The sequence below is a fragment of the Argentina silus genome (assembly GCF_951799395.1).
Source record: "Argentina silus genome assembly, chromosome: 15".
Classification (NCBI taxonomy): Eukaryota; Metazoa; Chordata; class Actinopteri; order Argentiniformes; family Argentinidae; genus Argentina; species Argentina silus.
In genome coordinates, this window is record NC_139669.1 from 5,290,364 (window position 1) to 5,309,054 (window position 18,691).

The window sequence follows — 18,691 nt, forward strand, 5'->3', positions numbered from 1 at the left end:
GTCGGTGCGAATGGCCAGCAGCGAAGGGTACTTGAGCACACTGCTCAGTGCTCAGCTCAGTAACGATTGCAGCATACATTTCACAGTTCATATGATGTCTGGTCAGGTACACCACATTGCTGAATATGGCAGAGCAACTTGAAGACAGTTTTAGCAACAACAAAAAAACAATAACTCATGTTATTATCAAGCAGATCGATTCACGTCACACTTGCAATCCATTGATATGCCTATCTATTATTTATTTCAATAATTACGCTAATTTCCATGAGGTACAATTTCAAATGGCGATATTAATAAAGCTAACGTAGGGCAAACAATATCAAGCGCAAGACCAGCCATTCAATGAATACGATCGCAAGTGGCCTTCCCTATATGAACCGGAAAAGTCACCACTAGGATCAGCTGGTTCCATAGTGTAGTGGTTATCACGTCTGCTTTACACGCAGAAGGTCCTGGGTTCGAGCCCCAGTGGAACCACCACTTTTTGTTTACCTGAGGAAATCCTAATGTCTCGCCATGTCATTTTGCAGCAGGCAAATTAAACAACATCTAATAACAATTATCTCGTGGAAATCTTTCTCAAGTCACTGAGATGTTATCCTGTGTATTCCACAGGAAATGGTACTAGGCTATATCCTCTCTGAATAATCTGATAATAATTAAAATAATCATACATTTAGTGGGCTTGCTCCAGTGTAAATTGAAGTGCTTATTATAGTTTTTAAACTATAAAATCTTGAAAGTGCACATTTTAACTGCTATGGAACTTTTAGAACTCTTGAATAAAAACAACAGATAAACACCCCAAACCACCTTTAACCGTATAGACTGACTCTACTTAAAGAACTCCCACTCAAATTTTCAAGAAATCCTATTTTGTAATGCCATTAATTCCTTTGGCCATTCACTCTGAATGGGGACATTTTGAAATGTAGCTACCTTTTCATCTTTTAAGCTTGTCAGCTCAATTCAACTCAATTCAAATGTGTGGACTGACTTCACTTAACAAACATTCATTCAGATGTTTGATACTATTTAAACTTTTAAAACTGTAAGCATTTCTAAGTTGCATAAATGAACATGGATTTCTATAGGGACCAATGATATATTTTAAAATTAATCTCCTCTTTCATCTTTTCAACTTGGCACCTCAATCCAACTTTAGAATGAGTAGACTGATCCCACTTAAATAACTTTTATACAAACCTTTGATACTATGTTCATACTTTATATGAATCTATCTCACTTTGTTTCAACAACCCTGCAAATCTATCTGTCTATAGTCCAAACTATCCAACGTTTTTAACTTTATTAACTACCAAAACAAGACTTTGCCAGTCCACAAAGATTCTTCAGGAACTACCTTTTCTATTTATTCTTCTTATGCCAATTTTCCCACTGCTACTCCTCTTAAAATGTTTAAACTGTTCAGACCAATCCAACTTTAAAGCATGCAGAGAGGTCTAACTTGTGCTTCTTACATTTATATCTTTCAAACTCATTGTACTTTTGAACTCTTTTTAAGGTCTATGGTAGAATGTTGATTTAGGCCAACATTCTGAGAGGTCCATTGTAACTCTATATGCTGGTAAAATGGAACGTCACTGGAGACGCCCAAAACAAGTGTGAATATCAAATAAAAAAAAGATATCACACAAATAATTTAGCAAAAATAGCTTTATTTACTCGTCTCCTATGGAGTGTCTAATACAAACCCTTTGTCCCCAGACAGCTTCGCTTTCATGGTATTCTTTGATTATGATGCAATCACTTCACCAGTGTATTGTTACTGCAACTGCTATACAATTTCTTGAATAAAAAGAACAGGAGACCTGCAGAACACATTCTTATAATGATCACACAGCAATGCACTCTCTTGGCTACCAGTTCTATCCCACTGAAACCAACCACTTAATGAACCAACTACCACTCTCAACCACTCAACCAACCAACTCTTTACCCACTCCACTGAACTACCCCAGGCTCATCTTATCTATCTATCTATCTATCTATCTATCTATCTATCTATCTATCTATCTATCTATCTATCATCCAACCTTATCTCATCTATCTGCATATATGCTACACTCTGACCATCTTTTAGCTATTGGTCCATCCTACTATCTGACTTATTTTCAACTACCTGGCTAAACTATCTATCTATCTTCTATCTAACATTCTCTCCTCTATCTGTCACAACCAAATGGTTACATTTCTAGAGTCCAGGTACTACAGTAGATCACTACATCTAGAAACACACCGTTGTTATGGCCTTATACTAGTGAGTTCACTCAAGTAAGCAGCAAATAATATATATATGTATATAAGTATAAGTATATATATACTTAAATAAAAAGTAATATTGCAGATATGCATTGAAGTCGTAGTATACGGCTAGTTGACAGCTACATCGACCACACTGGACTTGGGGTAGGGCCAGTGCTGATAGGTAGTTACTAGCGCACAATACAATTAAATCCATGTGTACTGAACCCTCAATTATACGATGTCTGCTCTTGGAAAGCTCTGCAGTAGCAAGGGGTGCAAACTAACAAGAAGAGTTTCTTCATGTTGTTACTTCTACTGCAGGGCTTTCCAAGACAAGAGCACACATGGGAGACTTAGCTTCGTTACACACTTTCACTTTCGTAGAAAAGAATGATGAAAATTATGCTAAATGCCAGGATGCTACTTAGTAGTGTTAGGTATGTTAACGTTATACAGTGATATATCTTAAAGACTCAAGGCGATGAGAACAAATTTAGTGGCCGGTCAACTAGCTAGCTAACGACGTTGCATCCAGTTTGGTTAGATACACTGCTAGTTATTTTGAGACTATAAGTCACTACTCGTAACGTTGCTGGCTAATGTCATCATGGCCAGAGTGGTATATTAGAATATCTAGAATATCTAATATACCATTCTGATATACCACTCTGATCATGGCCATGCTGTCATCTAGTGGTAATTTGTCACGCTAGCAACCGCCCTCACATGAATATGTGTATGATCGACACACAATAGCAATATACGTGTTGATTGTCAGAAGCCAAAAACGTTTGCTAAATAGTCATTGAACCTGCTACCAAACCAACACATTCTCATTAAGCTGAATATCAACAATTACATTTGCTACAGACAGCTAGGGTACATAAGCCCAAATCTACTACCCAGAGTTTATGAGCTAGGCTGGCCCGAAACGCTGTTTACTAGCCAGCGCCCCTGGATTATAACCTTTGCCGAAATAAAGACGTGTTCTAGGCCGCGCCATTGCGCATTCCGGATCACACCTGGGTGTAATTAGGTACTTGACCAAGTTTTGGCTAGTTTAACTAGCTAGGCCAGCCAGCCCAAAATTATTATATTAGCGAACCTAGAAGTTAGTTTAGTTTTTACAAATACAGCTTTCGTAAACACCTAAAACAGACGTCGGCTTTGGGCCGTTTTAAGGAGCCGATTTAGAATTCCATTTGTTAATGTTATAGTCAACCATTCCCAGTGTTTGGATAATGCGGAAAACACATGACAGCGAGCAACAATCAAAATGCATACTGACGTGTGTTTTTAACGTTAGTCGTTAATTCGCCCTCTAGTGCGCCACATTATTTCCCGCCAAATGCGGCTGTCAACGCTATCAGGGCTTTGTTCGCTGTCGGGAACTGTAAAATGATTATAGAAGTGGCAAGGAATTAATATGACTGTGTGTTTATTCAACATTAAAGAGTCATGTTACTGCAGCTAACGGCAATGCATTACAGTGGTGAAATACTCGGCCTAGGTCGAATGAGGGATGTGTGTTGAGAGGTGTTCAAACTGGGCCGCAAAGCGGATATTGTTGCACATATAAGAGTAGTATTTCCGGTTGTTACATTATTATCATTCCCCAATATGGCGATGTTAGCAGCTGCCGTTGTCGCTGCCGCGGGCAGAGATCCAGCAGTTGACCGTTCATTGCGCTCTGTATTTGGTAAGTGTGTTGCTTGCTGGATACTAGTCGACACGGGGGGGGGGGGGTAGCTGTATATTATAAGATAAAGGCGTTGATGTTTTACAACGAACTACCCACATACGTCTGGACTCCAAGCCAAGTTGCTAGCTGTAATTAGCTGGCTAGCTAACGGTTTCCCAAAACACTTTCACTGTAGATATCCAGCATATAATGGACACAATTTAGCTATACAGTAGCTAACAATTTCGATATGTGTTCACATTTTACATCAATGTTGCAATGCTTGTGTAATTGCAATACAACTACATAGGCTCCTCAATGTTACACTGTCCGTCTTAGCTACAGTGTTTGGTCTGACTGGGTTAGCTAGGGCTAAGGTCATTTCTAAGTGTAGTGCAGTAAAGATAAATACTAATACCAAATACCAATAAACACTTGTTACACTGTATTAATTATTCCTTAGTAGTGGTACGAGCACTGTAATGTAAAGTGTTACTGCAGTTACCCTCATCTCTCAATTTCTCATTCAAGTTCTAAACAAAATAGTCTTCTTTGTTTTTTGCTGATGTGCATTCTACTCAATGTTTAGTGGGAAATATTCCATATGAAGCCACAGAGGAGCAGCTGAAAGACATTTTCTCAGAAGTGGGGCTTGTTGTCAGCTTCAGGTGAGTGAGGAGCTGGGACAATTGACTGCTTCCCTCCACCTGTCCATTTCTCATTTAGTTCCAGGGTTCCTGAGAACATTGTTTGTACTGTAAACCTATGGTATCCTCTCTTTCAGGTTGGTGTACGATAGGGAAACAGGTAAGCCGAAGGGATATGGCTTTTGTGAATATCAGGACCAGGAGACGGCCCTCAGTGCCATGCGGAACCTGAACGGAAGAGAGTTCAGTGGCCGAGCTCTCCGTGTTGACAATGCAGCCAGTGAGAAGAATAAAGAAGAGCTCAAGAGTAAGTGTTTGTGGCACTTGATCATGCTCTTGCGCATCAAAATGTGAAAGGAGTATGTGACATGTTTTGGTCCATCACAGAATTGATTGAGAAGGAAGTTGGCAGCAAACCTTCACAAGACTGCAGCCTAATCAATGCTGTGTTCCACAGGTTTGGGGACGGGAGCCCCGATCATCGAGTCTCCCTACGGCGATAACATCCAGCCTGATGAGGCCCCAGAGTCGATCAGCAGAGCTGTGGCCAGTCTGCCCCCAGAACAGATGTTTGAGCTCATGAAACAGATGAAGGTAAGTGTGCTCTCCCTCTTTGGACATTCAGAGTTCCCTCTATCACAGATCTTTCTATTGGACAAGGTTATTCTATATTCTTGAAAATGTCCAGTTGTACTGCTATGGTTGTTGATGGTTAGAAAGTCACCAATCTACTCTGGATAAGCCTGAGGTAAATTAATTGTGAAGTGTGACGAGCTGTAAAATACTGACATGCTGTTTGTCCTTCCAGCTGTGTGTGCAGAACAGTCCCCAGGAGGCCAGAAACATGTTGCTGCAGAACCCTCAGTTGGCCTACGCTCTGCTGCAGGCCCAGGTGGTCATGAGGATCGTGGACCCTGAGATTGCCCTGGTGGGTCTAACGCAAGAACTTGGATCCTTGCAAATTCACTGATGATGAGTGGTATTTCTTTAAGCATTAGTGTGTTGAATACTGTCTGTACTTGCATTGATTGGAGCGAATACGTTTGAATGTTGTTTTTCCTCATAGACCTTTAGTATGGAGAGCTGTTGATATTGGTTTCAAAGAGGGTAATAATAGGGGTTATATATGTAACTTGGCTGTTCTGCTGCTTGTTCCACTCCTGCTATAGAAAATGCTCCATCGTCAGACCGCAGTACAATCCTTGATCCCCAGCAATCAGCCTGTGTCAACACCTGTATCCAACCAGCCTCTTCCCCAGCCCAACGCTCCTGTGGCCCAGCCACAGCCTATGGTCAGTTCAATATTGTCTGGGATCTACGTATACACACCCACACAAAACAAACAAAAAAAAAACCACACACAACACATACACACACACCATTGACCTTTTCCCATCCCACTGTCTTGTTTGTCATGTGGTGTTCAGCCGGGCATGCATGTGAACGGAGCCCCCCAGATGATGCAGCCCCCTCCTATGGGTGGAGTACCTGGACCTATGGCTGGACAGGGACCCATGGGGCCTCCAGGTAAGCAACATTCCATCCCTCTCTCTTTTTTCTCCGAGACACACACACACACACACACACACACACACACACACACAGATAACCTATGAGTATCCAGGAGCTAAAGGAGCACCCCAGTTGTGCTTACCGTTGCCGTTTCACCCCAGGTGGGATGCAGCCACAGATGGGGATGCCTCAAGGAGGTCCCGTTCCTATTGATAGGGGACAAGGTAATCCACCATACCTGTCTCTAGTGAAGTCAGTTTGAATGGTTTAAATGATACATCCCTGGTCGGAGAGGCATGGTGGTATATGTCCAAAGACTAGTGTTATACAGCCTGTTGAGCAAAGAAGGTTATATACTACCCCATGTCTGTGTTATCCTTGTGGACCTTTGAAAGTGTGCTCACATTTAAAAAGAGATTCAGTGTGAACTTTAGCCTGTTTATTTCATCACTGTATCATCACCATATTTTTCCAACTCACCCATTCAAACCTTGAGTTGTCTCAGCCGTCTCTTTTTGGTTTTATGTCTTAGTTTCCACTTTCAGTCCTGTTTTGCCCGTCTACCTCATTTTCATGTCTCCTCTTGCTCTGCTGCATGTCATTTCTCTGTGTGGTCACTAGGTGGCAGTGTGAACTAGGGACTACCTTTGAGGAAGTAAATCAGGCCTGGCCTGTACCCAGGGGGTTGAAACAGTGGGAATGTTGCAGATACAAATGTGAGGTGACAGAAAGCAGACATTATGCTCTATTTGAGGATTATCCATGGTGCATTAAGTACATATCTATGTGCAATGCTCTGACAGTTACACACAGATCAGCATGCGTGTGTGTGGGTGAGAGTGTGAGAACGTGCACGCTATTAACCCCGGCCTGTGTCAGTGTGGCATGCATTGGTGCTGTCCCTAAATGTTGCTTTGCTCTGAGTTCTGTGTCTCCTGTTCTTTTCACTTAATGCTGGCTCAGGAAACCTCCAGCACTCTCCAACAGGATCGTCTGGGCAGGCTGCTATCGAGCGGCCTCAAGGTATCCCCCCACACACCCCCAGGCCTGCCTCCAGCCTGGCCTTCAGGGTTATTGTTATGGGTTGACTGCAGTGACTGAAGCTCTAGAATGTCCATTGTCCATTGAACAACGAGGAAGTTATGCCAGCAACGTCCTGCCTCAGTAGATATCACTTTCGCGCATCTCTTCTGAGAAATGTCTTGTGAAATATGATGAATCTGACAGTTTTCTAACGTGGGATAATGGACGTGTGTAATGGAACTGGAAGGCTGGTTGGAACAACAGCCATTCATCCAGTAAACTGTCATGTCATAGTCGGTGAGAGGACTGGTGCAACGCAGGTGGTGTTTTCCAGATCAAGTTAGATTAATAAGATTCCTATTGTTCCACATCGATCCAAAACTATGAACAATCCATGTTGTAATCATCTTGCACAAGTTCCGTGACAGTGGACGGAATTAAGCAATTTATTTGTTTTTAGTGCATAATGTGTGTTGTTGTTTTAGCAATCTTCACGATGACACTATGGTCTTTCTTTTTTTCTTCTTTTTTTTCTTTTTTTAATTTGTCACGCATGCTTCTTGTATTGACGCACACGATTACACAGATTCGCAAGACACAAGTAGGCAACCGATTTGAAAGCAGATTTCTGTTAAAGACATGCAGTGTTCCTTTTGTGTAGTTGTACACCCCCGTAGTCCCCTCCCTGTCAGCCTGCGTCGTGTGCTCTGTGCTGTGGTCTGTCTGTCCTTAGTCTGGAGCCTGAGGGAGTGATTGTGATGCGTTGCGGTGTAGTAAGTGATGCGGCATTATGTGTGGTGTTGGTCTTTCCTAAATGCATCTGACTGTGGTGTCTCCCTGTACTGTCCCCGTCCCCCCAGGACCAGGCGGTATGCCCCCCAGAGGTCTCCTGGGTGACGGCCCCAACGACCCACGTGGAGGAACCCTGCTCTCAGTCACAGGAGAGGTGATAGAACAACCCAGGTGAGAGAAGAGTCGAGTCCTTGGCTGAGATCCCAACACCAGTGTAGTTGCTGTGGAGTACAAGACATTCAAGAATGAATGAGTAGCGTTTATGCAGCCCCTTACACCATCTCAACTGTCTTATCTGGCCCTGTATCTTTCTGCACATAGTCGAGGCTTCATTGGAGCCCCACCGCCGCCACACCAAGGTCCTATGCACATGGGCCAGATGGGCGGCGGACCCCCTCCGGACATGAGGCCGCCCCACGACATGAGAGGACCTCCCATGGCTGAACCCAGAGGCATGATGGGAGACCCCAGAGGACCCATGATGGAGCCCAGGGGACCCCCCATGGAGACTAGAGGTAATAGCAGCAGTCTTTCTATAGGAACAATGTGTTTGTCTCTTCGTTGGTGGACATTTTGAAAGTAACATTCTAGTAATTACATAGAACTTAACATCTGATATGTTGTGTGGATAAGGCTGATATGGTCCTGTGCTTCTTTCAGTTGGGCCAGTTCGGTAACAATTGTGAGGAATGACTGTTTTTTTTGTCGCCTATTTCTAAAGGTCGTGACCCCAGAGCTGTGGATGCCCGTGGACCAGTGTCAGGCCAGAGGGTTCCCATGGCTAGTGGAATGCAGGGGCCTGGCCCCCACTCGATGGGTCCTAATGCCCCTCCAGCTGCAAGACCGGTACGGCCCACAGCTAACACCTCTGCTACATTAGGTGTTCACATGTCAGTGATGGCACTAATTTGTGTGTGTGATCATTCTGACAGGGTCCTGGTGGTCCACAGTCGGGAGGAGGTTTCAGTCCAGGGCAGAGCCAGGTGACCTCTCAGGACCATGAGAAGGTGGGTGTGGTACATTATCATTCTGTTGAAATGGACTTTCAACAAAGATTCACATTACTAGACGACAGTGGCTGAGATAGGTGTCTGCTGCCTAGTAAAACTGGAATATCAACCTTTACAAGGTGTACTCTACACAAGTCTTCCATTGAAGGTGGAATCTGTAATTCAAACAAGAGCTGGGCTTCCTGCCACATAAACAGCTGAGGCATGGGGCTGGAGAAATGTAACCATTCTCAATTTCATAAACGGCATTCACAGCAGTGAGATTCACCAGTCTGTCTCTGCTGTTCCCAGGCTGCCTTAATCATGCAGGTGCTGCAGCTGACCCCAGAACAGATCGCCATGCTGCCCCCGGAGCAGAGGCAGAGCATCCTTATCCTCAAAGAGCAGATCCAGAAGACAGCCGGGGCGCCCTGAAGGCCTCACATACAGACACACACGCACATACCTACAGATAAGGTAGGCTTGAGTTTTTCTGTTTTCGTTAACTTCCTGTTCCTTGACTGGTGAGAAACTGGCTCATCCTTTGAGACGTGTTATAGGTGACGTAGTTGTGGGCCAAGCTGTAATTGAGCTACACACACTCTCTCACGAAGTCAGACTCAACGGCGTACCCGTTGAAAAATGTAGATGGGAGGTGGGGCGTCCTGTGAATTTCACCAGCAACACAGATTCTACCTATGAATAGAGAGGCATGCTTGAAATGGAGGTGGGGATAATTGAATGCACACTGCTCACCTGCGAAATGCTGGAATCGAAACCTTCCTCAGCTAACTCTGTGTTTTTATTTTGTGCAATACCTGCACGTCGGTTTTGAAAACAATGGCATTGATGTAGGTGGAGGGTCATTGCGTGCAATTCAGGTTGCAGCGAGTTTCAAGGGGTGTGGACTTTCTTTCAACAGCACTTTTCACTGTCCGTGCTCTTAGAATCTCAATCGAGAGATGAGATTAATCCATACATGACTGAAACACAATGCCGTCTTCACTCACTTACACACTTCCTGTTTTTGTTTTCAGGACTGTGACACGTACTCCCTGGACCCTGTTCCTGTCACCTGCATATCTGGGTCTGCCTGAGGACATCTTAGCTGTGGGACATTTTGTAGATTATTTTGTATATGGTCTGTTTTTTATGGAATGTTTAAGTGAGTGCTTGAGAATGAAGGATGTCAATGAATCCTTGTGGAAGGAGAGTGTTTGTGAACGTTCAACAGAGGGACAAACGCTGCTTAGTGTTACATCATGGGGTTTCATTGTGTATTTTCTAAGTACTGATTCACACAGTCGTTCTGTATTTTCAAAAGCCCAATATTGTTCATTTTCTGGCACTGAAACCTGTTGCCTGTCTGGATATTTGTTTGTCAATAAACCATTACCCTCTGTTTGTGCTTCCTTTTATTCAAATGAGTGTAAAGGGTACATATACATTATTGCATTGTGAATGCTATTGGGAGAAACAATGCAACACACATATCCATCATGGGGATAATAAGGAGATGACTAATCAGGACTATCCAGAAAATATGACGCTATGTGGCTTACTGGCAACACCTTGCCCTTGGTTCCTGCTGTTCAGCGTAGTGGCCCTCTCACATGTTCACAAGGAAATGGGAATGTATTATAGGACAGGCTTTGTCTGTTTCTGATTTCCAAGAAACACTCACAATTTCCTTCTACAGTATGTAATAACGTGCATAGGCGCCATAATGTCTAGGTGTGGCCTTGTCCACCATTTGTGTGAAGGGGACATTTATGCAATGACTAAAGAGTCGTACAACAAGGAAACAAGTCTTACATCTCCATATACTGTTTATGACCACAGTATGACTATTAACTCACAGTATTTACTATTAACTCTAGAGCATTTACTATAAACTTCTACTCCTAGTTACTATAAACTCACTGATATGGCACGGAAGCAGACAGCCCCAATTTGATGAGTAAAGGACCATGTAACATTGAGTCCCATGATGTTGGTTATTAGTACAAATGCAAAATTGTAGATTTGAGATTATTTACCGTATAGAAATTAATTATTGCAAACTATTGAATATTACATTTGTCTACTTAGGCTGTGGTCAAATGCCTGGTAACAGACCTCTAAAGCAGGCAAAGAGGACAGGTGTCAATATTGCAACAGAAGTTGCTAATCCTTGGATCTGTACAATAGTTGAGAAATCACTAGTAGTCCTGAAGTTCCTAATGAGACAACATTCCTAATGGGAAAACATTTATTTACAAATTCTTCAAAAGGTTGCTTAAAACACAGAGCTCCTCCCGACACTCTGTCTCACATGTAACATTCAGGCCTGTGTCACAATAATTACAAATAATCATATTAGTGCGTTTCAGTAACAGAGCTCTTCAATAGCACTGCACAAAGCCACTTGATTAATAAATACAATTAACTTCCCATCACCACAACTATGAATCAAAGTAGAAAAAGCAGGGCGGCAAGAAGCCAACGCCTGAGTAGGCGTTGGTCTAACAATGTATTCTGCATGTCACATGGGCCGTGTGTTGTCTCTTCGCGTGCATGTTACCCTGTCAGGTTTAATGGAGGAGTTAGAATCTAAAAGGTTATTTGAGGTATTTTTCTCACACACCCATCGAGAGCAACTGAGGCAGCCAGCTCCGTCAGACAGTGTATCAGGGCTCGTCATCGACTATTGTGTTCCATGGAATGGTACCGTACAAAAACACTTCAGTTGGCAAAATCCCAGAAGGGAAAGGAGCCAGCTTGTCCTTCATAGGGTAGATAAAGATGTGGAAATGTTGCTCAGAAGTTTTCCATGTTGAAGTAGAATTTGGTCTTCCGAGGGTCGACGTCCGAGTATTTGACACATTTCTTCGACAGGACTGTTGCCAAGGCTGCCGGGCCACACAAGAATGTGCCCACCACTGACCTGGGGATGTTGATAACAGAGAGCAAATGAATGAACAGTACGATTTCTGTTCAGTTACCACAATGACAGGGTTCCCACAAGGCTACACTATGGATCCACCATCAACTACACTGTCATGGACAGATTTATCAAGGGGGAATCAATATTTATTGGTTGTCAAGACTGAGAGGCTTATTGTTAAACTTACGTTGGATTCTCTTTGCGCACTTGTTCAAACTCCTTATCCCAGTTGGGCCTGCCATACTGTGTTTTCTGCTTTAGACCGGTGATGACATCAGTGTCCTCATCGAAATGAACCATGGCATGATTTGCCTATGAGAAAGATGAATATTGTGAAATGGTGAGCAGAAGCTCAAGCTCAACGATATCGAACAGTGGAGTAGGGAAGTAAAAGTAAAAAGTGGAGTAGAGAAGTAAAAAGGTTGTGGTTGTAGAATGCTGCACGTACATGGCTCTGATCCCATCCAGTCAGGTAGAGTTTGTAGGTGAGGAAGTCTCCCATGCCCCTCTCCTCCATCTCCCTCTCCAGCACGTTCAGGAGATCTGCAAACCACTCAAAGGCGTGCGTCTCCCTGCAGAGCCAATAGAAGTAAATCTGCAACCAGAAAGTAAACACAAGGTCAACATTTCAACAGAAACAAAGAAAAGAACATTCCACAATGGCAGTGAGTGATGGTCACATAATCTTTTGTGTAAAATAGAATCCTTTGTCAGAGAGGTGCAGTGTAGCATAGAGCAGTGTTTTTCAACCTTTTTTGAGCCACGGCACATTTTTTACATTGGAAGAATCTTGCGGCACACCACCAACCAAAAATGTTACAAAATGACACTCTGTAGCCTGATACAGTGTATATAATTACAATATTAGTCTCTAATGGCATCTCCATCCACAAAACGCACATTGGCCAAGAGCTGAGAATGTCCACTAATATCCGTAGACTCAAGTTGCAACGCAAATTTCCTACTGATGCGTATCTTTCCCAAAACATGACTTTCGATGTCTGTAGACATGTCATCAATACGTCTGGCAATTGTGTTATCTAAGAGCGGGACTTCAGCTATGTCTTTAACCGCGTCAGGGCCGAGCATCTCGTTGACAATGGCTTTGCAGGCAGGTAGTATTAATGTCTCTGCCACAGAGTGGGACTTTTTTGATTTAGCTACGAGTTCAGCAACTAGGTAACTAGCTTTGAGGGCTTTCTCATTTACCTTTGTGGTTTTTCTCATAAAAGTTGCCTGTTTCTCTGTGTTTTCACGCAGGCGAACAAAATAGTCCATCGGCTTGTTTTGAAGCGACGGGTGTTTCGTTTGGAGATGGCGTTTAAGCTTGCTTGGCACCATGGCACTGTTGGACAGCTTCTCGCCACACACCAAGCATAATGGAGTCGGTGTCGTCTCATCCCCGGTGAAAGTAAATCCGAACGAAAGATAGCTTTCGCTGTATTGCCTCGAGCTCACCGTCTTTGCTTTCTTTTTACCACCACTCATACTAGGGCCTTCACCTGGGTCAGAATCTTGTCCAGGGCCCAGTTCGGAGTTTGCATTTTTCCTTTTTAAAAACTTCTCCATCACTGTCACCAAGACCTGTCGCATGCGTCACTAATTCTCTTGTCTCTAAGAAGGAACGAGGCAATTAGCTACCTGCTGCCACCCGGACGAATATTACATTACTCTGCCAGTCACTATATTACAGCACAGACACTCGACAATGGCATATTATTTGCAGATAATAATTAATAAATGTTAATTAAAAAAAAGTTAAATTGGATAATTTCTCACGGCACACCCAACGATCTCTCACGGCACACTACTGTGCCGCGGCACAGCGGTTGGGAAACGCTGGAGAGTACAAGTTAGACAGGTTCGCAGGATGTCTGGTCACTTATTAGAAGTGACAAGACATATAGTTATATTCCCAGAGATGGGCAAAGATATGTACACATGTACACATGCACTCACCTCCCACATGCATGTAATTTGTATTTGACTGGGCCGAACAAATTAAATGTAATTTGTATTTGACTGGGCCGAACAAATTAAATGTAATTTGTATTTGGCTGGGCCGAACAAATTAAATGTAATTTGCAACAATATACTTTAGAGAACTGCTTTAGAGAACAACAACACAGTTCTCTAAAGTATATTGTTACAAATTACATAGAATCTTTGTTCGGTCCAGCCATGTAACAGAAATACTGCTCATCTCTGCGTGTTCCCTTACCTTCCTGGTGCGAAGTTTGGGGTTGGAGTCTTTGAATTTGTACCAGATGGATTTCAGGATGGAAGCAAAAGGGGTCACTCCAATGCCAGCACCAACCAGCATGCTGACCTCATAGTCAAACACATCCTCACTGGCTGTCCCAAACGGACCGTCCACACCCATTCTGAGGGAAAGGTCGAAGGTCAAGCCATGGCAAATAGAAACCACCTCTCATCAACTCAGGCACAAACCCAAACTAACAACCCGTGGCATTCCTCACTTACTTGGGTCCCTGAGCCCCCTCAGGCAGCTGCTCCACCATGCTAATAAGTTTCTGGGTCCAGTCACCTGCCGAGCGCACATGAACACTGAAGAAGTCCTCCTCGGGGGCAGAGGTCATGGTGAAGGGGTGCCACTCCAGCGGAGAAATGGACGGGCAGTTGAGGAAGACATACTGGCCCACGTCCATTTTGAAACCATTCTTCTGCAGCTGCAGCTCCAGCACCTTGGACGGCCGAATCACAATCTAAAAGAGAGAGAGAGGTAATCATGAAAGGGGAAAAACAAGTCTCATACAGTATGTAACCCAGCATACAGTAGTAAGTGTACTTCACTCTTACCTTTCTGTACGTGACGGTCTGCATGTAGCGGATGAAACGCAGAATGCGTTCACACAAGTAGAGGATCATGGGACCAATCACCCACATCCAGGTCTGTAGGAAGGGGAAAGGGAACACAGGAGATGTTTGAGACTTTTGTCCTTTCCTTCATGACAGAGTATCATAGGGCTTGAGTAAACAGAGTTTTGGTTCAGGGGATATTATTAGTGACTTCCTTTACCTGTGGAAACCCCCCTGCAAACTGAGGTAAGGGACACTGTGGAATCTTCCCCCAGTCGTTGATGCGATTTTGACAGAAGGTCCTATTATGTGGTGGATTGGTGGTTGTCTGACTTCGTACGATGCGCCTGGAGAGGTGATAGACCAAATCACTCATTACCAATCCAAAACAAACGTGTCTTAATGGGTACGAGTTGGTACTGAAAGTGAGAAAGCCTTACCCAGCTCCATGGATGACCAGCCCAGCAAAGAATATGATGAAGAGGTGGTGTGTGTACCAGAAGACCTCAAAGTAGCTCCTTCTGATGACCTCCATGGAGGAAGTGATGATGAGGACGAGGGCCACCGTGATGATGACCCCAGTGATCCCAGCAATGGTGGTCAACAGAAAATAGGTAGGAGTCTGAAGGGACAGGGAGCCAATCGGAGGGCACCAAAATCAGTCACATTACCTCTAAAACAATAACAATAACATGCAAAGCAGCAGTATGCATTATTTGATATAAACAGTATATTCAATACAGCACCGCATATTATAAAAACTGCAAAGGCCTGTCAAGACTTACAGTGGATGTGGAGCGGATTGGGTTCAGGTAGGTTGTATTGTTGGCGTCATCCAGGTTGGAGAGTGCAGTGCTGAGGCTATCAAACCCCCCACGCCTGCTGTTGTTGTACCATTCCACATTTAATAAATGGGCGATCAAATGAACCGCTGCCCCAAACAGAAAGAGAGACAGTTTGGTTCAAAAATCTGATGTCACCATTCTGAGGCCATCACTGCAATGCAAAAGGCATAGTCTAAAACTGAATCGAAAAGTCAAGTCTGTGACTGTGATTAACCACATACCTTCTGCTACAAAAACATAAGAAATAGATTTGTTGAATAAGATAATTTCAACCCTGAAAACTACACCCTTTTGGAAAGGAGTTGGTTAATTAGTTGGATATTGGACAAGTTTTGTGGACACAATGTCTTGATTACTGTAGATACCACTGCTGTATCCTTTGGCAGACATATATACTTAATATACTGTAAATAAAATAAGATAAAATAATGTATGGATGATAAAGAAATAATATAAATCAATGCAAGACAGATGCATCATATTCAATTTCAGTATAAACCTCAAAGTATCAACTGTTGGAAAATAGTCATAATAATAATGCATCCTATTCAACAGACATAGGTTTGGTGCATCATTCTCAATACTTCAGTCCAACTGAAAGTATCCATCGAAAGAAACTGGATGCTCACATTCCTATATACTATTATCCAAGAGGGGCCAGATCCGTTTTAGGCTGGGCTCTTGTCTTTGTTCATCCTGAGCCAGACTCTGAGAAAGCACACTCGTTTACAAAGGTCAGGATTTTCCTCATACATTAGATTAGATTAGATTCAACTTTGTCATTGTGCAGAGTACAGGTACAGAGACAACGAAATGCAGTACATGCATACATTCCGATACACCCAGTCAATATTTACCTTCAGTCTCCCTTTGCCTGCTCCAACCCTTGATCTATATTATATTACCATTATCATTTTGCATAATGCAGGCTTTCACCCCATTAATGGTGTACTATTGTGTTACAGGTAACAAAAATAAATAAATGCTTTGATTATACACAACTTTCATTTAGGTTTTTCAACAAGTTATCAGACCAGGAAATTGAGAGTTACATACCTGTCATCAAGCCAATCATGTAGGCCACCAGCTTGTGGAAACTCAGATTTTTGTCCATTTGTTTCCTCATCGTACGTCCACAACACTGACACATCATCAAAAACAAGTTCAGGGCAAATCGTTCACAAGATGTTTCAAAGTCAATTAAAGGACTTGTCTCACTCATTGGCATAGCACTTATGCCATATACAAGTCATACACTAACAAAGTGTTTCTTTATCATAAGACAAAATAACAGCACACAAATAAGACACTGATGTCCCCTCAGCCCAGCCCTCGTCTCCTCCAGGAACTCACCATGAAGGAACCGCGGATCAGGGACATTAGGTTTCGACACACAGGCAGTAGGATCAGCAAGCAGTTGAAGTTGAGGACCGCTGCTGGGGCCCTGGCCCAGGCCAAAGCAGACTGAGAGAACAGAGACATCCATATCAACCTGTGCAGACACTCACTTATGCACCTCCTGAGACATCTGTCCCGTCTCATTCATGTCTCATCCATTAACTGTATTCTATTCTGTCATTACAATTATGTCCAATTAAAGCTCTTTAATGTTGCCAAAATAAAATATTCAGAGACATTTGATGCATTCCATTACATTCTACTTAAGTGATAGCACTTCACACTGGACAGACGCAAATTCGATAACTATAAATGTATTAATGATGGTACGACTAACTCACCCCAAGAATGTGGCGCGTGTAGAAAAACTGATCCCCCAAATCGTAGAAGAAGTAGAACCAGACGAAGAGGAAGATGTTGATGGACATCCAGACCACCTGTCCGTCAAATCATGAGAAAGTTGTCAGGAACACCACTATGTCGATAACATTTTTCTCAAACACATTCCATTTTATAATTTCGCTTGTGTTTATCTTAACCTCAACACTGAGAAACGTATGCGCGTATGGAGAAATATTTGTTCCACGAAATTATATTTTGCACCCCAAAGGCAGCATCATGCGCTTTGTCTGGCGGCAACAGACACGATAAAAAACATTAGATCTAATAGACCTACAAAGCTTCATTCAGATATTGCCAAATGGTAAAAGAAAAATATGAATGATTATGATTTTACCAGTATGAAGGATGTCAGTCCATGGTTGATAATCCAATTGCCCATGTTTGCAGATTGACAACAATTGAGACCAAACTCGCGTTACATCTTTACCTGGAGTTCTTATACAGCGCACATGCCCAAACCCCGCCCATTTAAAGTGATTTGTCCAGCTGAAGAGACGAAAGCAAACGGACAATCTTCACAATTACGTAACTCGAGGAAGTCTCGGATACAAGTTATATTGTTTTAGGTAAGAACAAATGCCAGCGGTGGAACATGCAACAGGTCTGGAATGAGGAAGTTTTTATTGGCTGCAGCACTTCAAGTTGATAGATGCGGTCTCACACACCTGACCATGCCAATGTAGTACACATGTATTAGATTAGATTAGATTAGATTCAACTTTATTGTCACAGGCAGTGCTGTATAAGCAGTATATATGTATTAACAGTAACAGTAAAGCAAAGTAAATAAACAGAATAAATATGGAATGTAGTATAAACAGATATGTACCGTATGTACAGATGTGCAGTGTATTAACAGTAGCATTAAAAAAATAAGGATATGTGCATTATGAACAGTATAGACAGATGTGTACAGAAGAGCAGTAGTATGTAGAATAAGAGCAGTGTGTACAAGTGAGGATGCAGTATGTACAGTTTATTCCATACAGTGAAGTTGCACATCTTTTAAATGATCATTTCTAGTGACTTTTGAAAATATATATATAGACAAATCTAAACTTACAATTGAAGCAAATCACAAGGCTAAGGGGGGCCTTGCAAAGGGGCACTGCTGTGGCTAGGGTTGCAAAATTCCAGGAATATTCAAGGTTGAAACTTCCCATGGGAATTAAGGGGAATTTATGGGAATTTTCGAAAATGTTGTGAATATCCCATTTCCCATAAAAATGTTTTTATGTTTAATGTTTTTATGTTTTCACATAATATTCAATCCCTATACTTTGTTTTTTCTTCTACTTTGACGGATCAGGTGTGGACAGCTGAAAGCGAGTGTTTTCTCCCTCCCCTATGGTCTGAATGTGGACTTACGAGTTGGAGATTGGAGA

At 42.7% G+C, this 18,691-nt stretch overlaps 2 protein-coding genes across 3 annotated transcripts; one reads left to right on the top strand and one right to left on the bottom strand.

Annotated features, from left to right (window-relative positions):
* Window positions 1-3,891: 3,891 nt before the first annotated feature.
* cstf2 (cleavage stimulation factor, 3' pre-RNA, subunit 2) lies at window positions 3,892-10,317 on the top strand (the record flags this gene model as incomplete). 2 transcript variants are annotated; one of them, XM_083686313.1, is made up of 14 exons in its annotated part: window positions 3,892-3,970; window positions 4,542-4,620; window positions 4,737-4,906; window positions 5,057-5,193; window positions 5,408-5,527; window positions 5,769-5,891; window positions 6,027-6,126; window positions 6,273-6,335; window positions 7,995-8,097; window positions 8,248-8,441; window positions 8,648-8,772; window positions 8,859-8,933; window positions 9,228-9,392; window positions 9,953-10,317. In XM_083686313.1, 13 exons carry the CDS (start codon window positions 3,892-3,894, stop codon window positions 9,348-9,350), a joined length of 1,491 nt encoding a protein of 496 aa, XP_083542439.1. In that variant the 3' UTR covers window positions 9,351-9,392; window positions 9,953-10,317. The 2 variants fall into 2 exon arrangements, with proteins under 2 accessions (XP_083542439.1, XP_083542440.1); XM_083686314.1 differs by lacking the exon at window positions 6,273-6,335.
* An 835-nt stretch (window positions 10,318-11,152) lies between these two features.
* Window positions 11,153-17,731, bottom strand: nox1 (NADPH oxidase 1). Its single transcript, XM_083686312.1, has 13 exons — window positions 17,641-17,731; window positions 17,246-17,341; window positions 16,860-16,970; window positions 16,563-16,647; window positions 15,447-15,592; window positions 15,102-15,283; window positions 14,882-15,008; window positions 14,662-14,754; window positions 14,326-14,567; window positions 14,063-14,225; window positions 12,290-12,436; window positions 12,029-12,153; window positions 11,153-11,841 (listed from the first exon to the last, which is right to left on the bottom strand). Exons 1-13 carry the CDS (start codon window positions 17,683-17,685, stop codon window positions 11,715-11,717), a joined length of 1,689 nt encoding a protein of 562 aa, XP_083542438.1. The 5' UTR covers window positions 17,686-17,731; the 3' UTR covers window positions 11,153-11,714.
* Window positions 17,732-18,691: the final 960 nt, after the last annotated feature.

What these genes read in the sequence shown, in the direction of transcription:
- nox1 (XM_083686312.1), bottom strand. Translation starts at nt 17,685, where the DNA reads ATGGGCAATTGGATTATCAACCATGGACTGACATCCTTCATACTG. An exon ending in CAATCCGCTCCACATCCACT is followed by an intron (nt 15,284 to 15,446) that starts GTAAGTCTTGAC and finishes CTGTCCCTTCAG; the next exon opens with ACTCCTACCTATTTTCTGTT. An exon ending in CCAAACTTCGCACCAGGAAG is followed by an intron (nt 12,437 to 14,062) that starts GTAAGGGAACAC and finishes TTCTGGTTGCAG; the next exon opens with ATTTACTTCTATTGGCTCTG.